Source organism: Drosophila rhopaloa, unplaced genomic scaffold, assembly GCF_018152115.1.
Source record: "Drosophila rhopaloa isolate 14029-0021.01 unplaced genomic scaffold, ASM1815211v1 contig_2, whole genome shotgun sequence".
Lineage (NCBI taxonomy): Eukaryota > Metazoa > Arthropoda > Insecta > Diptera > Drosophilidae > Drosophila > Drosophila rhopaloa.
In genome coordinates, this window is record NW_025335083.1 from 17,739,065 (window position 1) to 17,754,834 (window position 15,770).

Sequence of the window (15,770 nt, forward strand, 5' to 3'; positions counted from 1 at the left end):
AAACAATATCCATTATTTCTGCCAACTGCTTTTCTCATTGTAACTATTTTCACAACTTCATTATGAGATTTTATTTTTTTTAAATATTTAAAAATGCGCGCGCGTTTGAAAGTAAAGGGATTTTTTAGTAGGAATTCCTAGTTGGTCAAAGCTATTGTTTTGCCAGCTGGTAACACTGTGCTGAAATGCAAATTAAAATTAATTTATTTCGGTTATCATGCAAGTGACGAAATAGCTATTTGAGTGGCCAGCGAAAGGGGCAACGTAACCGAATCTCGACTCCCGACACTCCACTCTCGACCCATGATGCAAATCAAGCGACTCCTGTGCAAGTCCTGTGGCCTGGGCACCCTTTTGGTGGCGGTCGTGTGGCTGCTGGCGCTCCTTTTTTACTCGCACAGCTTGAGAAGCTCCATCCGCTCGGCAGGATGGAAGATCGAGGAAAGGAACGCGACGCCGCGGGCGGAGTTGAGCTACCAGGCCAGGGTCACAATCGGATGCACTCCGACCGCCGACAAAAACGGCACAGCAGCCAGGGAATCTCCTCCGGGAGCTCAACCCAATCTGCAGAGTGATCCCGAGCAATTGGAACTGCTGGGCGTGGTGCGCAACAAGCAGGACAAGTACATCCGGGACATAGGCTACAAGCATCACGCCTTCAACGCTCTGGTGTCCAATAACATTGGACTCTTCCGGCCGATTCCTGACACTCGGCACAAGGTGTGCGATCGCCAGGAGACCTCCGAGGACGAGAACCTTCCCCAGGCCTCCATAGTCATGTGCTTCTACAACGAACACAAGATGACCCTGATGCGGTCCATTAAAACAGTGCTGGAGCGCACGCCTAGCTACCTCCTACGGGAGATTGTCCTCGTGGACGACCACAGCGATCTGCCGGAGCTGGAGTTCCATTTGCATGGCGATCTTCGTGCCCGCCTCAAGTACGACAATCTGCGGTACATCAAAAACGAGCAGCGTGAGGGTCTCATTCGATCCCGGGTGATTGGAGCCCGCGAGGCGGTCGGCGATGTCCTGGTCTTCCTGGACTCGCACATCGAGGTCAACCAGCAGTGGCTGGAGCCGCTGTTGCGCCTCATCAAGGCCGAGAATGCCACTCTGGCCGTGCCCGTCATCGATCTGATCAACGCCGACACCTTCGAGTACACGCCCAGTCCGCTGGTGCGCGGAGGATTCAACTGGGGCCTGCACTTCCGCTGGGAGAACCTTCCCGAGGGCACACTCAATGTGCCGGAGGACTTTCGCGGTCCCTTCCGCTCGCCCACCATGGCTGGCGGTCTGTTCGCGGTGAACCGGAAGTACTTCCAGCACCTGGGCGAGTACGACATGGCCATGGATATTTGGGGTGGCGAGAATATCGAGATCTCGTTCCGAGCCTGGCAGTGTGGTGGCGCCATCAAGATCGTGCCTTGCTCTCGTGTGGGTCACATATTCCGGAAGCGCCGACCGTACACATCACCGGATGGAGCAAACACCATGTTGAAGAACTCGCTGCGGTTGGCTCACGTCTGGATGGATCAGTACAAGGAGTACTATCTGAAGCACGAGAAGGTGCCCAAGGGCTATGATTACGGGGACATAAGCGAACGACTAAATCTCAGGGAGCGGCTTCAGTGCCGAGATTTCGGCTGGTACATGAAGAACGTCTATCCGGAGCTGCATGTGCCGGGTGACGAGTCCAAGAAGTCGGCGGCAGCACCCATGTTCCAGCCTTGGCACTCGCGCAAGAGAAACTATGTGGACACATACCAGATGCGTCTGGCGGAAACGGAGCTCTGCGCCGCCGTGGTGGCGCCCAAGGTGAAGGGTTTCTGGAAAAAGGGAAGCTCCCTGCAACTGCAGCCCTGCCAGAGGACGCCCAACCAGCTGTGGTACGAAACCGAGAAGGCCGAGATCGTGCTGGACAAGCTTCTGTGCCTGGAGGCGTCTGGAGATGCCCAGGTCACGGTGAACAAGTGCCACGAGATGCTGGGGGATCAGCAGTGGCGGCACACCCGCACCGCCAACAGTCCCGTCTACAACATGGCCAAGGGCACCTGCCTGCGGGCGGCTGCTCCGGCGGCGGGCGCCCTCATCAGCCTGGATCTGTGCTCCAAGACGAGCGGAGTGGGCGGAGCCTGGGACATTGTCCAGCTCAAGAAGGCGAAGGAGGAGGACAAGGCCAAGAAGGCGGACAAAGCGCTGTGAGCGGGATGACCTGCTGGCGTATTGCAATATTAGACTGATAACTGTTTAGGGCAAAAGTGTATTATGTTCAAATAGCCAGTATTTATACCCGTTACTCGTAGAGTAAAAGGGTATATTGTATTCGTGCAAAAGTATGTAACAGCTAGAAGGAAGCGTTTCCGACCCTATAAAGTATATATATTCTTGATCAGGGTCACTAGCCGAGTCGATATAGCCATGTCCGTCTGTCCGTCTGTCTGTCCGTCTGTCCGTCTGTCCGTCTGTCCGTCTGTCTGTCCGTCTGTCTGTCCGTATGAACGCTGAGATCTCGGAAACTATAAAAGCTAGAAGATTGGCATTTTGCATGCAGATTCTAGGAGTTCCTACGCAGCGCAAGTTTGTTTCAAAAAGGTGCCACGCCCCCTTTAACGCCCACAATCGCATATATACGATTTTAAAAATTTAAATATTTCGGAAAAGTAAAAATGCAGTTTTATTGTGTTTATCAATACCTTTCGAAATGTAGAAGAAATTTTTCAAATCGGACCATTCGTTAAAAAGTTATGCGTGATCAAAGTTTCTATCTCCATCTCCCTCGCACTCCCTTTACCTGAGTAACGGGTATCTGATAGTCGGGGCACCCGACTATAGCGTTCTCTCTTGTTTTTCATGAAATTTTTTAATAAAATGTAGAAAACAAAATATTAATATTAAGTTATTACCAACACAAGGTCGGATGTCGAATTCGATTTACAATTAAATCTTAAACGCGACTTTATGAGCAGCTGCAGCAGAAACAGGTTTTTTCAAATAATAGTTAAAATTATATTTTATTTCCGCATGTCTCCAATTGATGATGACACATATTTTAAGCTGTTTAATATTTAAACCCAGCTTAACTTACCATCTTATATAATTAAATTGCATATGTATATACATATCTAGATGTACATTATCGAGATAAATATTCAACCTTCTTAACCTTTTTTGAGATATAAATTCTTATTTTAACCTTTGATCATTACTTGTTTTTAAAAGACCAGCTTGCTTTCAAAGTAATTAAAAATATTCGCTTTTACACTGTATATTTTATAATATAAATTTATAAATATATATATAGCTTAAAGTAATTTTTAAATCACTTTCGTTGATGAAAAATCATGTAAAATTGTATTAAATAAATCATTACATAAATCTTGTTGGCATTCAATTTTCAAAATTAAATTCTGTGTTTAATGACTTTCTTATTTTTGAAAGGTAAAATATAAAATGTTATAGTTCCGGAAATTAAATTAAGAAATATTAGTTTAATTTGTAAGTTTGAGAAACCCGAATTCTTTATTTTAAAAAAAACTGTGTATAATTTAAAATCCGACTAAAAGAAATTTTTAGTCGGATTGCGCAAAAATGAAATTTATTTTAAAAAATAATTGCCGTTTCGATAGCAAGTTAAGCAAACAAACAACCTTTGTGGAATGGCTACATGATCATTTTTCTGAAGGAAAACATTTCAAGAGATATTATTTTCAGTGTAATACTTCCGTCGTAATCAAATTTCGGTATTTTTTAATCTGAAGTATTTTTTTTGGAGTCAAAGAGTATTTCTTAACGCGCTATTAAGGGTCACACTTAGTTTATGCTAAAAACAGGCGCCAATTTGTGTGATTTTTATAAACAATTTTAAAGGCAGAATCATGCAGGCCAAAGCAACTGACAGCCGGCAGGAACCAACGTTGCATTTGGGTGAGTTAATAACAAATGTTAACAAATATAAAGGTGTCTTAATTTGATTGCATTTTGTAGACACAAATGCGCGTCGCAATTTTATCAAATTCCATGCGAAACTTGGCGAGGTGAGTAAAGTGAAGTCTATAAAAATCCGGTTAAACTGCATTCTACGGCACTACTTTGCAGAAACCCGGGACCACAGTGCGGTTCTTCGACCACTCCGACTGCTATACGGTCCATGGCACCGATGACTGCGAATTGGTGGCCAAAATCGTGTACAAATCCACGGCGTACATTGGCGCACTGCTGAAGGAGGACAAGGACTCGCTCCAGTTTGTGTCCATGTCCAAGGGCAACTTTGAGCTGGCTGTGCGCGAACTGCTCCTAGTGCGGAATTTCCGGGTGGAAGTCTATGTGAAGAAATCCAGCGACTGGGAAATCGAGTACCGCGGCTCTCCCGGCAATCTGTTGCAGTTCGAGGACATTCTGTTCGTTAACAAGGAGGTTCTGGTTGGCAACAGCATCATCTCGTTGCTGGTCAAACTGGAGGGAGGTGGCCAGCGCCGGGTAGGCGTGGCCAGTGTAGAGCAGAACGACTGCAAGTTCCAGCTGCTCGAGTTCCTCGACGACGACTTCTTCACCGAACTGGAAGCCACCGTGGTGCTTCTCGGACCCAAGGAATGTCTGCTGCCCAGTTCGGAGGGCGACTATGCAGCCGTGAAGACACTACTCGAACGGAACGGCGTCATGATCACAGTGCCCAAGAAGAACAGCTCCAATGATCTGCTGCAGGATCTTAATCGTCTACTGCGCTTCGCCAAGGGGCAACAGGAGGATGCCACAGGCTTGAAGGAGCTCCAACTGCAGTTGGCCTCCAACGCCCTAAAGTCGGCAATCAAGTACCTGGACCTCGTCAACGACGCTGGCAACCTGGGACACTACGAGATCAAGCAACTGGACCTTAATCGGTGAGTAAAAAGTGTTTTTATAAGCCTTAATTCTTAATGAACTTATTTACCAAGTGTTCATCGGTTTTCCCATTATTTATGTTAGGAGGGATGCACACTTTATCTTGTCTTTATATCTAAGCAGATGCTTGATTAGTCACTGCATTTATTTTCTATGATATATATAGAACACAAAGAGCCGATTGATTAAAAAACCTGTATTGAAATAACTAATATAAACTGAAACCAAATATTTCTTTACAGATTTGTCCACCTAGACTCGGCTGCCGTGGCTGCATTGAACATCTTGCCCAAGCCGGGCACCCATCCGTCCATGCCCTCGTATCGCTGGCAAAGCATTATGGGGGTGTTGGACCATTGTCGAACGCCGCAGGGTCATCGCCTGATGGGACAGTGGGTTAAGCAGCCACTGCGAAGCCGAGATGTCCTGAATGATCGCCACAATATCGTGCAGTGCCTTCTCGAATCGCCGGATACAATGGAGACGCTTAGCCTGGATTATCTTAAGCGCATTCCGGATATTCTGATGTTGACAAAGAAGTTGATGCGTCGCAAGGCAAATTTGCAGGATTTATTCCGCATCTACCAGGTCATTCTGCGGACACCAAAGATTCTGAAACTCCTGCTCGAGCTTCAGAACTCAACGATAGAGAGTGTGATCTCTACGCCGTTTAGAAGCTTCCTAGAGGATTTGACGGGTCTCAAGCAGATGGTCGAGCAGGTGGTTGACTTTGAGGCCATCGAAAGGGGCGAGTATCTGGTGAAGGCTTCGTTTGACAGTCGACTGATGGAGCTGCAGCAGACCATGACAGCGCTTTACTCGAAAATGGAACGGTTGCAGGCCAACTGCAGCAAGGAATTGGATTTGGATGGGAAGAATCAGGTGAAGCTGGAAAATGTGGCGAAGCTGGGTCACCATTTCCGTATCACAGTAAAGGATGATTCCGTGCTGCGCAAGAACAAGAACTACCGCATTGTGGATGTAATTAAGGGCGGTGTTCGCTTTACATCCGATTCGTTGGAATCCTATGCCGAAGAGTTTGGTAGCTGCCGTACTCGCTACGAGGAACAACAACTGTCCATTGTGGAGGAGATCATTCAGGTGGCTGTGGGATATGCAGCCCCACTAACGTCACTTAACAACGAGCTTGCTCAGCTAGACTGTTTGGTCAGCTTTGCTATCGCCGCCCGCAGTGCGCCCACTCCTTATGTGCGACCCAAAATGCTTGAGGAGGGTGCCCGCGAATTAGTTCTCCAGGATGTGCGTCATCCCTGCTTGGAGCTGCAGGAGCATGTCAGCTTCATCGCTAACAGTGTGGACTTTAAAAAAGGTAAGACCAAATTAAATATTTTACGCATATAATTTCATATCATAATTTTGATTCAGAGAAATGCAACATGTTTATCATCACGGGACCAAACATGGGTGGAAAGAGCACTTACATACGTTCTGTGGGCACTGCTGTGCTAATGGCCCATGTCGGTGCTTTTGTGCCCTGCAGCTTGGCCACAATCAGCATGGTGGACTCCATCCTTGGAAGAGTTGGAGCTAGTGATAACATCATTAAGGGCTTGAGCACATTTATGGTGGAGATGATTGAAACAAGTGGGATAATAAGGGTAAGTAAAAAAGCGCAATATGCCAATATGCTTCAAAAGGGGTTTAAAATTCTATGCCACCAAGAACACAACATTTGATTTAGTTAACTCTCAACTGATTTTAAAATTGAAAATAAACCAAAAGCAGTAGCAGTCAGATTTAATAAAAAAAAATGTACAACTATTTCCTTTTTCAGACTGCTACTGAAAAATCCTTGGTGATCATTGATGAACTAGGTCGTGGCACTTCAACCTACGAGGGTTGTGGCATCGCCTGGTCCATCGCCGAACATCTGGCCAAAGAGACCAAGTGCTTCACTTTGTTCGCCACTCATTTCCATGAGATCACTAAGCTGGCAGAGTCTCTGCCCACGGTTAAGAACTGCCACATGGCTGCAGTGGCGGATGCTGATAACTTCACTCTGCTGTACCAAGTGCGACCAGGGGTAATGGAGAAGAGCTTTGGCATTCAGGTGGCGCGATTGGCAAATTTTCCCGAGCATGTCGTCCAGAACGCGCAAGAGGTGTACAATGAGTTTGAGGACGAACATGCGGACAAGCAGAAAAAGGAGGATAAAGCGCTGCTAGATAAGATCCAAGTGGCCATTCAACAGCTGTCAACAGCCGGGAATAACGTGGATATTAACGTGGAGGACTTGACCCAGCTGGTCACGAAGTTTACAAAGGACATCGAAAAGCTGGATAGCGATTATTTCAAATCCGTGCTGGCCACTAGTGAGGCTTAAGTGAAAAAGAAAGGTGAACAATTTTTTTTATCAGGTAGTATTACTTACAGAGGCAGCATGGGGGATATACACACATTTATACGTTTTCCTCTCCAATACTCATTTTTCGAATATGCTTTCATTAGTTTTCATCATAATTTTCATTACATAAATTAACTTGAACATTAATTTTCCTGGTTGCAAACCATATTCTTGCTCTGCCAAACAAAATAGGCTATTGCTGGTTAATATTACATATATCTTCCATCGTTAAGTAAACATTTATAATAAGAGCAATCAACTCTAGGAGCTGATGATTGTTTTTTAACTTGAGGCAAATATTCCCATATCATTTACACTTTAATAAATAAACGGCATTACAAATAAATACATAGACATATGTATAAAAATCCCGATCACAATATTAACTCCAAATTATTAAGGGCGGCAGCATAGTTGTTAGTATCTGAGATGAATTTCAGTTTTTCAACACATTTTTTTTAAATATATATTTTTTAAAGTATATTTTTATGGCTAATTGTATTATTTCATATGAATTGGAAGGTTCGTTTCCACCACCGAGAGGTAAAAAATTTGTAAGATGAATCAGCAGCGCTAGACGTTAATCTAATTCATGTTCCACAACCGTCACATGATTTGGAAACACGGTGATTTGTGTGTTACTTATAGCGCTATTTCTTCGGCTCGATGGCCAGTCACATTGAACACGCTTTTTAACACAGCGCAAACTACAAAATACAGGCCTGACAAACTGTCAATTTAATCGGCCGGGTTTTAACCTCAGTTGTCAGTTGGGCCAAAGCGCCGCCGTTCCGTTGGCCCGATCTTTAGCTCGACTGTCATTTCCAAATTCAACTTAAGTGCTGTCAAAAGATAATTACCGTTTCGGCTTTGATTTTTCTTACCTTTTTTACTCTGAGACAACTAAATGACAACAGCTCTCTGAAAGGCCTAAACCAGTTTGTCTCTGCCGCCTCGTCTGGTGTGATTCAATAATATGGCTTAAATGGACGATTACTGGAATTACTTTTTTAGACAAACTATAAATAAATATCCTAAGAAATTAAATAAAAACAATAACGATTAAATTTATTTTGTAGAGATGTTAGGAACCACATTGTAAATAATAATAGATGAACAACATGATTAACAGATGATTACTAAAAAAAAATATATTTTATATCCTTAGAGAGGTGTAAAAAGTTTTGATTGATGACTGACACTTTAAAGCTTTAATATGTACAGACAGCCATGGATAGTCATATAATATATATAAAAAAAAAAAAAATCAATTTACTTTTTTGTTTGTTTTTAGGATCAATACGAAAAAGTAGATTTCGAAAAGACGGACTTAGACTTGTAAATTCCATCCGTTTATTCTAATATTTTTGCTTTAAAAGCGGTCATTTAAATGTGTTAAAAATTAGGAAAGTTCTCCTTAAATTAAACTTTCTGAATTGTGCTTTCTGGAAATCTTGGACACGACACTATTTGTTCGTATTCCTTCGCCCGTGGCTGTGCACACATTCAATTTGATATCGCGTACTCGACAAACATGGCGTGTTAGCAACGCTTAACAGCATCCAAAATTGACAGGCAACTTTAAATATATTGCATTTGTGGCCAGTTCGGCATGCTTGTCTGCCACGATTAGTGGCAAGCAGCCAGCCAACGAGGCAGGCTCCGATCCGGCTCCATCTTCATCTCCATCTCCAGCCCCTTTAAAGCCAACTTCATTTGGGTGAATGGGGCGAAGACGTCCGATGCGACGCGACGCGTACAATTATTAATTTGATACGATATAATTGACATGTTGCCGATGCCAAAAAGGAAGCACTAACATGCAGACAACAACAGCAGCAGCAGCAGCAACAGTAGGAGCAGGAGCAACAACAAGGTGAAACCTCGTAACGTGGCCAACAAGCTAAGCCAGAGCGACGCATATTAACGCCATGGCTTAGAGGCAAGGACCTAGAGATGACACTGAGACACGGGAGTTAAATGCACAAGCTGCTTTGATAGATATATACTAACTCTTAATTAATGTGCTTTCCAGTTAAACATCAAGGTCTTGTAGTGTTTCAATATTATACTGGCTTAAAGGATATGATAAACGACTTACAATTATTTGATACAAGTCTTTGTAGTGTTTTGACAGGATGAAATGTATTCGTTTAGGATAAATATGGCCATAAAGTTATTTGCGAAAAAGAGTTTTGTATAACAGTAAAATATTTTCAGATTGAAAAACAATTTTTTTCAAATTTATTTTAAAATCTTAATAGAGAATATTCTGTTTAGGAATTAGATTATTTATTAGTCATTAATATGTAGTTATTAATATCTACATTAACTACATACTTTAATTAATTTTGTTTAATTCAATACCACATTTTCCATTTTTGGCACAAAATATTTAAAAACAAAACCGGTTTCATAATTGTGATGTGCTCACCTCTAACGTTTCATTTTCATGCTCCTGCCTTTTTCAACGCCGGCCACTCGCTTTCTGGCAGGCAGGCGTGTAAATTGTTTTTACTTAATCGTTGCGGACACAAACGCACATGTTGTTTGGCCACAGCAAAAAAAAGCAACAACACCCAGGCCCACTTGCCTCCTTTGCCGATCTCCTTTGATATCTGCTTGGCTCTGTGGCGCGCTTTTGGTAATTGCACATCGTCTGCTGCTTCTGTGTTACCAGCATTGTTAGCCACAGCCATGGTCAAGAAAAAAGAGCTTGAAAGATATAGATTTACCCTATAATTATTGATTAACATTTTTATGGGTGATTGATAAATTTTTTTGGAAGTAATATAAATAGTTAGTTATAAATAGTAGGAATACAAATAATGCAATTCTATGCTTTAATACATCACACATATACCATGCATAAGTTACTCTTAAAGTAAAACCAGTTTTTGGTCAAATTGTAGTTTTAAATGCATTTAACTTGGATTTGCTACCATCAGTATTAATTACTTGATGGGTTTCCATTAGACCATTTAATTTTACCTTATTAAGATTCAATATTAGAAAACTACAAAAAAACTTTCCAATTTAATACATATTATATACATTTTATTACTTTGTCCATGACTGTAAGACCAGGGGCCAGTTTGTTTGTGGAAAATTGTTATTTTGTTGTTGGTAGCTTTCCTTGCTGTTGGTAGTTGCGGTTGTTGGACCGTTGGCCAACTTCAGTCGGTCAGACATGCAAATTTTTGGTGTGTCTAATGTTAGTTGTTTGTTAGTTTTTTATGCAAATTTTCTTGTTTCACTTGACAAATTGTCTGTTCGACTTAATGATGGAACGTAGGTTGGCGATGGTTGAGGTCCAATCGGGGGCAAAATGATTATGTGCATAGTAGTTTGGGTTTATGATTACGCTTGATTATATATGAGCCACATTGGCGGGTTTTTTGAGAAAGTTTTTCAAATTGTGAAAAGTAATTGCTGTGAAAGGTAGTTTTTTTTCCGGAAAAGATCCTTTCATGGTTTTAGATTTCGGTTCTACAATTATCTAATTTCTACACTTTTCCTTTATAAATATCAATTTCTGTTTTACATGGTTTTTAATTGAACTAAAAAAGAAGTACAACTTTTGTGGAAGTTACCACATATATTCAAGGTTACAAAAATCCCCATCTTTTAAGTGATTTTTGTTTGTAATAATTTAACTTTTATGTTACCTGTTTTATGGCTGTTTTAAAACACAGAGTTGACATAAGTTTCCAACTATATTATAACCAAAACACCTTTCCAGCTTGTCTCGTGTCTGAATCCCATTTATCCACTCTCACACCTTGCACAACAGCCTTGGTCCCCTAATTTCCATTGAGGTGCAGCCAATCAATTATAGTTATAACAGGCAGTGAAAAGGGAAAATCATTAAAATCTTATCTTTTAACCAATAACGTGGCAGATGGATGGATGCCCCCCATATGAGTGAGACAAAATGCCTGGCATCGACATCTATTATTAGCGGTCGTATCAAAAAATGATTAGCAGAGCCGCCAACGCCGAAGTCAAAGCGACGGTGTTGGCCTGAATGGCGGAGCAACATAACAAATTATGAAGATGGACGGGTTTGCCTGGTTGGCTGCATCCACAAGACTGATTATAGACTTTAAGGTGTAACCGGGGAGAGAAAACTACATAACACTAATTTCATTTTAAACGAACAGAAACGTTGGCCGTGCATATAATTTAAATAATTGCATAGGCGATGTGAATACCGCGGCTATTGATGATGTTATCATGTTATGTTCGCATACGATACACACTTATACTTAGTTGCTGTCTTACAATCTTATCTACAATTTCCGCTGGCAGCTGCTGGTAGTCGACGCGCCTGGTTCCCCTTAATTATAATGTATCGCTTAATGGGCCGCACTTTGCTGCCGGCAGCCGCTCTGTCTCCCCAAAAACATTGTCTTCAAACTGGGCTGATTATTGGGTATTCGCCGTTTCGTTTGGGGTCGGGAGGAGCGCCATTTTAATCCACTGATAAAACAATTCGCTCTTCCCATCCGTATCGTTCTGCTGCTTAAATTATGGTTACAAAATTTTATGAAGCCATTTATATCACTCACAAGATGTGCCGCCTATAGCTTGTACTATAATCGATGGGTTGCACCATGAGCTCCACTCTTTCGCTCTGTTTCTGCATGGAGCACCTCCCTTTCTGTACTTGTTTTCAATTTGTGCCAGCCAGCTGAAAAAAAAAAATGGAAATCGCCAATGAGGGTAGGCATTAAGTTATGCAATTACTGTTTACTTGCCATACTAAGAAATTAAATAATTATATAAATTAGTTGGTTGGTTTTCAGGGAAACATTTTCGAAAGCCATAAAATTAAGTTATTTTTATGCAACAATGTATAAAATACAGGAACATCATTTTTCTTTAAGAATCCCTAATATGTAAAATAATTTTTAATCGTTCAAACTTTTTTTTTATAAAATGAGTAGGTTTTTTAAGTAAAAGTCTCCGTAATGAGATGTTTTTATAATAAGCTTTATAATTACCGTGATGTAATAGGTACAAATATAAAAGAAAAGAGAACTACACTTTTATTTTTTTAAGAATTCGTTTAAATATGCAATTTGTTTTTAATCTCTTATAATTTTCATTATGGCCTAAAGTTCATCAAAATATTTAAATTAAATTATATCGCTATTTGTAATATCTCGACATGTAAATGAGATTTCCTTTAAAACACCTCAGCCACGCTATCGCCTTTCATACAAAAAAGCTTAACTTGTGAATCAAATATCATGTACCGGCCTTATAAAGATGTTTCCATGAATAATTTTTTCAACTGGGTTTTTTGTATTTAACAACCCGACTCTCCCGTATTATGGCAAGTGATTAGCTCCGAAGAAAAATTACTGAAGAAACCAAAAAAGGCGAAAAAAAGAAACGTGTGCAATTTTTATTTACCAACACTCGAGAGCTGGCTAACACAAATTTAACACTGGTCGCCGCCAATGTAGCCATCAGGCGGCATGCAATGCTCGACTAACGAGCAAAAAAAAGGCAGCAAGAGTAACTGCAACATGGAAACTACCAAACTGCCTTCTCGTGGTAATCAATTTTAAAATTTATGACAAAATTTGCAGCTTTAAATTATGCCATTAAGCACGGCATGTAACTCATATCGTCAGGCTGCCTGCCTGTTGGCCTGGACTGCCTGGTGGCGGCTTAAAACAAGAAAAAGCCGAAGGAGAAACATGTTAACTGCTTTCCTTCGCCCCAGAGTGTGTGTTGTGTGTGGTGTGTAGTGTGTAGTGTGTGTGTGCCTCATGCAATGGCGTTTGCATTATACGCTCGTATTTCGCCACATTCAACAACGAGCTACAGAATGACGGGTGGCCATAACTCATGCCCGATGCCCCATTCCGCTCCAATCCGCCCCAATCCTCCCCAATCCCCCGACTGGAGTCCACCGCCTGAGACCTGGGCAGCAGTTGTTGCAATTACAACTGGACACCACATGCTACAGCTGCCTCCTGTGCCGCTTTGTGTGTGTATGTGTGTTAAATATTGCAATTTATCACGCAAATGCGTTTTTCAATTTTAACATGCCGCCAGGCATCATAAAAACGTTACAAACCCACAATATGAGCCAAGAGCCACGGCGAGTAGTAGAAAAGCGACATGGGGGTAAGCTGAGCCCACAGATGAGGCACTATCATATGCTGCACGGAAAGAAAAATTTATTTGATAAGATCACCAGATTATTTTTCATTTCAATTTGTACCTTTAAAAAAAATGATTCGATTTGCACCATTTAAAAACTAATTTTAGCTAAACTATTGCAGTATCAGATACTGATAAGATCATCTGATTATTTTGCATTTGGATTTGCACTTAGATTTTACATTTACATTTTTATTGATATTGAAATTTAGAAAAATAAATAAATTGTATTTGGACTCGATCTGCACTATACAAAAACTGTATTTTTTAGCTAAACAATATTTATGTATATTTATATATGGTAAAGAAATATTATTACATTTACAAACAAAATGGTTATTCTTAGTAAATATATGCAAGTCATAAAAAAAGTTCGAATTTAGAAACCCCTTTTTTGACATGCTTCAAAAGCTAGGATTGTAGCTAAGTAAATTGCTGAAGGCGTTACAATTATTTTTATTTTTTTTTCCATTTAAAACTTTTTGAGCCCTTTTGGGTTTTTTTTTTATACCCAATAATTATACGTTTTTTTCTGTGTGGCAATGAAAGCTGGAGAGTATAGGAAATAAAGTGGCCAACACCCGAGCAGCCAACACCACATATGGAGTCGGGTCCCACAAGGTTGATGATGAGCCTGGACAAGCTGCTGCTCAGCACATCGATTGAAACGGACGCAACACGAAATATGAGCAAGAAGAATGTGCACCTATGGCAATGGCAATTGTAAAGGTGATAATCACTGAGAGAGTTGCGACATCTATGGGTTGTACTGTAAAATAAATTGGAGACATAAAGTAGCCAAGAGTTTCTTAAGGATTTCAAACGATTGTCTCCTTCTGATAATGTCCAGATCTTATTGATACAGGCTGCATTAAGTCAAGATATAAATATTTCCTGAGCTTATCTAAATATTCAAACCAAAACGAACCCATTTTAAATATGAATAATGCGTGATTGTTCTGGCAGGAACTGCGTGGCTTAATCATGAGGAATACAAGACACTTAATTGGTCCAAATTAATTCGAAGCCCTCTAAAAATCGAACAAAGGACATGGCTCGTCTAGCATTCAGGTTTCGAATGCACTCGTCTCGATATTACCTTGCCCACAGTCCAATTAGCCGGCCAACCATGCAACCTCTGTCATCTCGATGTCAGTCCGTTTTGTCCACTCCTGGCATTTGGAAAATGTTAATAAAATGGTCTAGGACATGCCACCATGGCAACGACACAGCGTTGTCAACGATTGCCAATTGGCAACATTCGTTAGCTGGGAGCGGGGATGTCAGAGAAGTCTGGACATTGATATAGAGATAGCCAAGTTACGGACTGGAATCACAGTCTGATCTAGTTTGGTTTTGCCGTGCGTGTTGGGCTTTTTAATCATTGGCTCAAAACGCCGCTGGTCGGAGTCCGTAATGGCGCTTAGTTTATTTGGCATATCAATTTGCATGACATTCGCTTATAACGCTTTCTTGGGGTTTTGCCCCCTGTCTCGCTTTTGTCAGAGATAAATTGCAGAGAGATAGCCATTGGGTGGCAAGTTATGAAAAGAAGTTAGTCATGAAGTTATTGCAAATCGCGAACAGGTGACTGCTACACTGAAAAATAAATGCCTAATATATTTCCCATTCATATTCCATTTTTTATATGAATCATACATAAGCTGAATTTAAAAACCCCAAATGTTAACAAAAATGGGTGTGCCATTTATAATTAAATTGCTTATGTTTGTATTTGAATTTCAAATTCACGACTAATGAAGTTTATTATACATTTTTATTACGCTCCTAAAATATTGTATTTTAATGATTTCGTTGCGTTGTTTCTTACATTCAATAATCCGAAAGTGGGCGATGAGTTTTATAGTTAAATAATAAACACATGTTAGGAGATTAGGGTATATTGCTATGATAATCCGCGAACTATGATTTTTTATGATTTAGTATAGATTTCTTTTGGAATTTTTTGAGTGCTTATTATTTGCTAAGTGATTACCCAAGCAAATTATAAAATATTAATTCTGAAAAGTACATCGAGATTTCAGCAAATAATTAAATACTAAAAATAGTAATCAATATGAAGACTTTCGGTAATAAAATTAGTTTAGTAATTTATAAAAATTGTTTGAATACGATATTATCGCTTTTAAAAGGGTAACAAATAGTTCATGTTATTTATATAAATATATAGAGACGCAGCTAGTTTATTAACGCTTTTGTCATTTCATTGAACAAAATTTAAATATTAAATTAACACAATGTTTAACGTCGACCAAAAGCGCACGCATCGTAAAATTCACAAAAATATTTTTATGTGAAATGGTGTGGATTAACCTTTTTGCTT

The 15,770-nt window shown here is 40.6% G+C and overlaps 2 protein-coding genes across 2 annotated transcripts; both read left to right on the forward strand.

The window, feature by feature from the left end:
* The first annotated feature begins 143 nt into the window (after positions 1 to 143).
* Positions 144 to 3,182, forward strand: LOC108052239 (polypeptide N-acetylgalactosaminyltransferase 35A). Its single transcript, XM_044459681.1, has 2 exons — positions 144 to 2,289; positions 2,850 to 3,182. The coding sequence occupies exon 1, from the start codon at positions 304 to 306 to the stop codon at positions 2,203 to 2,205; it is 1,902 nt and encodes a 633-aa protein (XP_044315616.1). The 5' UTR covers positions 144 to 303; the 3' UTR covers positions 2,206 to 2,289; positions 2,850 to 3,182.
* A 626-nt stretch (positions 3,183 to 3,808) lies between these two features.
* On the forward strand, positions 3,809 to 7,712 carry LOC108052237 (DNA mismatch repair protein spellchecker 1). Its single transcript, XM_017134588.2, has 6 exons — positions 3,809 to 3,927; positions 3,988 to 4,037; positions 4,099 to 4,880; positions 5,124 to 6,211; positions 6,268 to 6,500; positions 6,677 to 7,712. Exons 1-6 carry the CDS (start codon positions 3,879 to 3,881, stop codon positions 7,223 to 7,225), a joined length of 2,751 nt encoding a protein of 916 aa, XP_016990077.2. The 5' UTR covers positions 3,809 to 3,878; the 3' UTR covers positions 7,226 to 7,712.
* Positions 7,713 to 15,770: the final 8,058 nt, after the last annotated feature.

Bases quoted from the DNA above. Each gene is read 5' to 3' on its own strand.
- LOC108052239 (XM_044459681.1), top strand. From the start codon at position 304: ATGATGCAAATCAAGCGACTCCTGTGCAAGTCCTGTGGCCTGGGCACC.
- LOC108052237 (XM_017134588.2), top strand. From the start codon at position 3,879: ATGCAGGCCAAAGCAACTGACAGCCGGCAGGAACCAACGTTGCATTTG. The intron at 4,038-4,098 runs GTGAGTAAAGTG...ACTACTTTGCAG, and splicing joins TCCATGCGAAACTTGGCGAG to AAACCCGGGACCACAGTGCG. The intron at 6,501-6,676 runs GTAAGTAAAAAA...TTCCTTTTTCAG, and splicing joins AAACAAGTGGGATAATAAGG to ACTGCTACTGAAAAATCCTT.